General features: G+C 45.4%; 1 protein-coding gene across 1 annotated transcript in view; it reads left to right on the top strand.

The window, feature by feature from the left end:
- The window catches only part of ACVR2A (activin A receptor, type IIA), a 65,755-nt gene extending 63,484 nt beyond the window's left edge, over positions 1–2,271 (top strand). Inside the window, exons 10-11 of the mRNA XM_010018327.1 lie at positions 564–694; positions 1,699–2,271. Coding sequence (XP_010016629.1) covers positions 564–694; positions 1,699–1,893 — 326 coding nt within the window. The 3' untranslated portion in view covers positions 1,894–2,271. The remainder of the gene's footprint in view (positions 1–563; positions 695–1,698) is intronic.
- Positions 2,272–7,206: the final 4,935 nt, after the last annotated feature.

Genomic DNA, 7,206 nt, shown 5'->3' with positions numbered 1-7,206 from the left:
GGCAGCATCATGTTTCTTTTGCAGAGGGATGCAGCAGTTGCTATTGCAAACTCGTCCTTTGTAGCATGTGTGGTATTGGTGACACTCAGAAGCGGCAACCGGGCGCCCGCTTGGTAATGAGACACCGCGGGAGCCCGCACTTCAATGAGGGATGAAGATGTCCCTTCCCCCGGCTAGGATTTGTTGGCAGAGGTGGGGGAGAAGCCGCGGATTCGAGCGCCCCCCTCCGCCCATGTGCTTCCAAGGTTTCAGCTGCAGGGGGGCCGGGCCGGGAGCTGCACTCGGCTGCCGCACGCCGGGGAGCAGAGCCTGGTGGCTCCTGAAAATGCCACTGCACTTACTTAGAATCTAGTCACTGCTTGCTAATCACCTGTCACAGGATGCGCCTTGAATGGCAGTGGGAAGCAAACGGCTTCTGAAGAGTCTCACTGTGGACTGCACTGCTGAGATACCAGTCTTTTTTGCTTGGTTGGTTGGGGGGGTTTTTTGTTTTGTTTTTTTGTTTTGGTTTTGGGTTTTTTAAAGCAAAATTTGAGGGTTAAATTCTTTTTTTTTATCTTTAGGCCCAGTAGATGAGTACATGTTGCCATTTGAAGAAGAAATTGGCCAGCATCCCTCCCTCGAAGACATGCAGGAAGTTGTAGTTCATAAAAAGAAGAGACCTGTTTTAAGAGAATGCTGGCAAAAACATGCTGTAAGTCATTACACAACCGCATTCTGCAATGTCTATCAGGATTTGAATTTCAAATTTTGTTAATCTAGTGTTGTGTTCATACTACTGTCTTTTAGGAAGAATGTAAGTTTAGTAATTCCAGTAAGAATTAAATAGACTGTAAATTAGGATGTTCTTAATCTTAAAATATTCTGAGTGATTAGAGTGATTTTTTTAAAAATTTTTTTATTTATTTTTCACTTTTTTGGTGAAAGAGATTTTTGAGGGTTACTTTTGAATGGACAAGTTAGTATACTTAAGAACTAATACTCTTGATTACTACAGGAATGCTATAAACTGAACAGTGTTACACAAGGTAAGCAGTGTTATGTGAGAAATTTCTGGGATTACTTAAGGAGGAATTGCATGCTTCCCAGATCTGCTTCATGGCTAGAGACTTGCAGTAACACCACTGCTGATTCCTAGTACTGTTCAAGGGGGGCGGGAGGAATGTGGACCTGTTGGAGCAAGTCCAGAGAAGGCCACAAAGATGCTCCATGGGCTGGAGCACATCTCCTAAGGTGACAAGCTGAGAGAGATGGGCTTGTTCAGCCTGCAGAAGGGTCCCAGAGACCTTAGAGCAGCTCCCAGTGCCTAAAGGGGCCAACAAGAAATCTGGAGAGGGACTTTTTACAAGGGCCTGTAGGGTGGTTTAGATTCAATATTAGGAACAAATTCTTCCCTGCCGAGGGTGATGAGGCCCTGGCACAGGTTGCCCAGAGAAGCTGTGGCTGCCCCATCCCTGGCAGTGTTCAAGGCCAGGGTTGGACGGGGCTCTTAGCAGCCTGGTCTAGTGGAAGGTGTCCCTGCCTGTGACAGGGGCTTGGAACTGGATGAGGTTTAAGGTCCCTTCCAACACAAACCATTCTGTGATTTTGTGGAAATGCAGTTTTGTATTAGAATTGCTATATCCTGATCACCTTCATAAAACTTGCTGCTAACTCTGTATACCATTCTTTTTTGTACTTTGCTTTGTTTGCTTGCAGGGAATGGCAATGCTTTGTGAAACCATAGAGGAATGCTGGGATCATGATGCGGAAGCCAGGTTGTCAGCGGGCTGTGTAGAAGAACGGATTATTCAGATGCAAAAATTAACTAACATTATAACAACAGAGGATATTGTGACTGTGGTCACGATGGTGACAAACGTTGACTTTCCTCCCAAAGAATCCAGTCTATGATAGATAGTTGCACTGGTCATGGAACTGACCACTGGACTCTTCACTGGAGCTGCTAAAGCTAAGGGGACTGCTCGCATCATTACTGATTGCTGCGTGAGAAGAATGGTAAGTCTCTCTGGAACAGCATTAAGAGGTGTTTTTCCTTTATTTTCTCCTTCCTCCTCCCAAACATGGATCCCTGAGACTTTCTGCATTCCCTGCATACACCTGAAGGACATGTGACTGAGAAATGGTGACGTGCGGTTAAGGAACATGAAGAATACAGACCTGTTCTGGCTAATCAAGCATTTTAAAAACTGACGCCCAATTTCTTAATCCCTGTCAGAAGAGACTAATTCCTTAAATGAACTACTGTTATTTTTTTTAAATCAAACATTTCATTTCAGATTTAAAAAAAAGGGTAACTTGTTTTTATTGCATTTGCCGTTGTTTATAAAAATGACTATTGTAATGCGACTATGACACAGCTTGTGAATGTTTAGTGTGCTGCTGTTCTGTGTACATAAACAAAAGTAATCAAGTGGGTTATAGCAAAGAGGCTTCCAAGTATTACTTAACCTCCCTCAACAAGGTATACCTCAGTTCCACCTCTGCTAAATTATGAGATTGACAACACTAACAAAATTTGAATAAATCGATCCGTGTTTTGTAAATGATGTATTGCAAATTCACTGTGTTATTTAAAAAGGGTAAGCTATGCTTCGTGCCGATAGTAAATGGCCATTCCTAAAGCAGTGTTTTAGCCTTTCCTTGTACTAGCTTGTTGTGTATAAAAAAAAAAAAGTGCTGTTTATTGAAACAAAATTTTCCTTCCTCTTTTAGTTTAAAGCTTTTCTCTTACCTCTGCTTCCCAGAGTATCTCATGCATTTATTTAACTGAATACTATTTAGGTTTGCTGTGTCTGAGGAGTATTTGAAAACTTAAGCATGACTTTTTTAATTTTCTGTGAGCTGTGACACTGGAAAGCTCTGAATTCTTGTTCTTTTTTTAAAAAAGTCTTTTTCCTATTTATGTTTGTGACAAGGTCTGCATAGCGTGTTTTCTGTTTCACTAAACAGTATGCAGTGGGTTCTGTATCGCTGTTTCAGGATCACCTCAGGAAGCTCAGTTACCCCAAATTCCTTACCCTCTGCTTTGAGATCTACTTAACACTTGGTGCCATCTTATCAGAGTGCGACTCGATGTCTGTGAGGTGCAGGTTTGTCCTGGAGTCACGTGAAAAACACTAGCCACAGGTTTCAGATTATGAATGCTTACAAATTTCAGGGATAATTTAGCTACAACTTAAAATATAGTGACTATTTAGAGGTAACAAATACCAGTGTCCATAGCATAGACTCTCAAAAACTGAAGAAAACGCAATGAAATTGCTTTCACAACTCTAACATTCTTTTTGAGTTTAGGAAGTTGGGCCTTACATTGAAATTGCAAAGCAACTGGTAGGTTGGTAGGTGCCAAAGTGCTTCTCGGAAGTTGTTTGACTACACTTGATCCCTCACACAAACTTCCAAGTAAAATAAGCTTTATAAACCTCTAGAGTGCAGAACCAACAAGAGCTGATAATGTGCTGTGTGTTCCCTCAGTGTTTTGTTTTTGCACCGTGTGTTCAGCGTCTTTTGAAAGAAGCTGCTAATGCTGCAGTGAGGAGCTCACTGGGAATGCTGTTGTGAAAACTGATCCATGCAGCCACAGGTACTCTGCTTTACAAATATACAAACTGACCTTCTAGAAACAGTAAGAAACTTTATGGATAAACAGGACCTAGGGCAGTGTTGCTGATGGCAGGGAGGGGAGAAGGGTGCAGCACTGCCACCTGTGTGTGCAGTGCTGTCTGCCTGGCCGGTGCTGTCCTGCAGCAGGGGAACCATGCTCTGAAGGGTCCTTGGCACCACTGCGTGCTACTTGGTGGGGCGCAGCTTGGCTGTAAAAAGAAAGAAACCTAGTTTGTGGCCACTTCTTAGATTGATGCTTTCCTTTAGCTTCCATTTTTAATCCAGGGGTGTTACTTTATGCACACAGTAGGACATGAACATAGCTGCTGAGTTCTGAACAAGAACCCATTCATATGTTGCTGGTGCTCCCAATGAATTGTAACCCCTTCACTAGCAAAACTGGAGTCAATGCAGGTGGTTTAATAATGTGTTATTCAAGCTCCGATGCAAAAATAGGTTGGGTATAAAACATCCATCATCTGTGATGCCACCCCTCAAACTTCAGCAGCTGTGGGTGCTCGCAGCAGACATGGTGGGGTCTGGGCTGTGCTCCCTCATGTGGCAAACAAGGCAGCAGGAGAACCAAGACAACTTGTCTTGTCTTTGCATTTTAAAACTGCTTTTGGTTCTCCCTAGTTAAATGCTGTGCTGCTCCCAGGTTCCTGGGTTTTAACAGTGTAATTCAGTGTCACTGTGAAAAGGGTGTTCACAGTGTAAATGCTTTTATCATGACTGGTAAAAATAATCGATGTCCCCAGAGCTGTTGTGTGCAGCCGCTTGCACAGGAGCCCATGGCACTGTGCAGGTGTAGAGGGCAGGGTTTGGTACGGTTGGTGCTGGTGGACTGTCTAGTGTGACAGGCAGTGGCCATTGTCCCTTGAGCTTCTGAGGGTCACCAGGTCCTGTGGCTGGTGAGGTGCAGCTTGTCTCTTGTGCATAGCATTAAGCCACATCTCCTGAAACCTTGACCCAGACCTGCTGCCATCATGGCCTACCTGGAACCTTCAGCCCTGCACAACTCTTCATGTCACATTACAGGGCAAGATGCTTCTGTACCACTCGGTGCATGAATTTGTACTGTAGCATTTCAGAGCAGAGCTCATGCCCTAGTTGTTGAAGTAGAGTTGTTGCTGGTGGTGGTATTCCAAACCACCCCTTGAGGACTGGAATCCACCACTGTGTTCCTGCCAGCTGAGACTGTAGAAAGTCAGCTTTGGGTGTGCTAACACTAAATTGTGACCAGTCATCAGCCTTCTCCTGGTCCAACTGGCATTTGACAGGACAGCCAGGATTGCTAGTTTGCTCTTTCTCCAGCTTCTCTTTAACCTTTTTTTAACGGATTTCCTTTCATTAGGAACACTTGGTACAAAGTGCAGAAAGCTGCAGTATATGTTCCTGGGCAAAATGATTGACGTAGCATCCTTGATGGAACATCATTTACCTCAGATACTCAACCAGCAGTACTTCTCTTTTTGGGTTTTTTTGTTTTTGTTTTCCTTTTATTTTCTAATGCCGTTTCAGTCCATATACTATTTGTTACCTCTTGAGATTTTGGTAAGCAATTATTTTAACTTTACTCTTTGTATTTGTCAGTGTTTTGGGCACAGGTTGTTGTACTACTGTCAAAGGGTACTTGCTGTTTTTCTGCAAGTACTAAAAACAAACCAACCCCCCCTTGCCCCTCAATAAAGTGATTGTTAAATATTGTACAAATAAAAATGTATACTCTTTCTCCCCCATTCCCTAAAAAAGTTAAAATAAAAAATGTGACTACTCTGACTAGCATATGCCTTTTCTCATATTGTGACAGGGGGAGGGCAGACAGCGCTGCCTAGGCTCTTGGGCACCTTTTGTGGCTAAAAAAACACAGGAAGAGAATGGAAAAACCCTGCAGTTAAAATGTGGCAGAGAAGCAAAGGCCCAGCCTTGCAGATGGAGAGCTTGCCCTCCTCTCAGGTGGGGACACTTTGCAGCTGGAGGGTTTTAACCAGCAGTGCAGTGCACAGTGCAGGACCCAGTCTCTGAGCTGAGCACCAGGGTGGGCTCCCTCCTGTCGGAGGTGGCCACAGGAAGGCTCTGTTGATGGCTTGGTAATTCCACACTCCCTTCTACCCTTCCCGTACCAGGGACCTGCCACAGCTCTTCCTTCTCCCTGGGCAGCAGGGCAGACACCTGCTGCAGAACAGCCCCTGTAGCCTCCTGCCCCACAAAGGGTTAGGCTCCCTCCCAAGCCTTTATCCTGAATGAAAAAAGCCGGTCCCCATTCTCTCTTCTGTAAATGTTAAATTTCACCAACCAGCCCTTTCCAAACCTGTAGGTGCAAGGTACTCACGCTGTTGAGTGGGTTGTTTCCCCTGCCTGCATTGTTGGTCTGCCAGGGCATGTGATGTTCCCTTACCACACCTGCAGGTAAGTAAGTGTCCGTTCAGCAGCACACGGTGGGGAAAACCTCCATCAGCGTCCCACCACCAAACAGAGCAGCAGGACCCTGGCTGTGAGCAGAGGCAGGGGGCCGCCCCAGCCAGTGCCAGCAGCTCTGCCCCCTCCTCAGCTGTACCTGAGCCACTTGTTGGTTTGTCTCCAGCGTCACAGCAAAGAACTTCCATAAAAATAACACTTTTAACACCAGCATCCCCTTTTCCCACCTCAGCTCTCTACTCAGCAAGAGCAGAGTACTCCCTCCCTTCCCATTTCAGAGGCCCACTTTGAATTACGTGAGCCACGCCGCAGCTGCGTGGAGGTGTGTGTTGGCTGAACACCCACTTTTGTGTCTGGATAAGTACTTCTGCACAACCTATTGTGACAACGTTTTTATTTACAGTTTGTGCTATCCTTGCAGCAATGCTTTACATGACACATTGTGGTACCGAACCAGTGGTAATTCTTAATTGGGAGTGTCCTCCTGACACGTATCACGGAAGTACATATGCAGTAGCACGTACTTTCCAGACCGAGCCTTCCCTGCCCCTCGTTGTCAGACCAATTTCTCTCCGCAGTGATGAAGCACGGAGGCCTCAGCAGCAATCCAGGGGACTCCATTGGTGTTTCAGAGCACAGGGGGACACATAGCCTGCAGGCTGTTCCCTGCAAAAACAGCTGAGTAACCTGGACAGAAGGCGGGTTGTACTTCACCCCAACACACTTGTTGTCATTAAAAGTTAATGACTAAGTTTTCTGCATCAAGTCAAATTTGAGAAGATAAAGTACACCAAGCATGAGCTTCAAACAGCACCTGAGAAGTAACTATGCCTCGGAGTTTAAGCCAGACCCACAGGCATCAGGGGCAGTGTGCCCCAAGCCAGCACCTTGACACAGTCCATCCCAGAGCAAGTAATTCAAGATTTATACGAAGTGGAAACTCTGCACCAGAGGAGAAGCTGGCACCGAGCTGAGCTAAACTGCCAGAACGTTCTCCTTCATCATGTTAGGGCCATCGGCACATATATTGGAGCAATTCTCCTTAAAAAACAAAATCCCCCATCAAACAGCAAAGCTTCTTCCAGAAAGTTACCTCCCCTGGGAAAACATGCCCTCCACTGCAGCCCACCCTCAGCTCCAAAAGCTGGGATGCAGAGAGTGATGCTGCAAGTTCCAGGAAGT

The sequence above is a fragment of the Nestor notabilis genome, unplaced genomic scaffold, assembly GCF_000696875.1.
Source record: "Nestor notabilis isolate BGI_N333 unplaced genomic scaffold, ASM69687v1 scaffold850, whole genome shotgun sequence".
Lineage (NCBI taxonomy): Eukaryota > Metazoa > Chordata > Aves > Psittaciformes > Psittacidae > Nestor > Nestor notabilis.
Note: the sequence above shows the minus strand (reverse complement) of the source record. Positions and strands in the feature narration are given on the sequence as shown.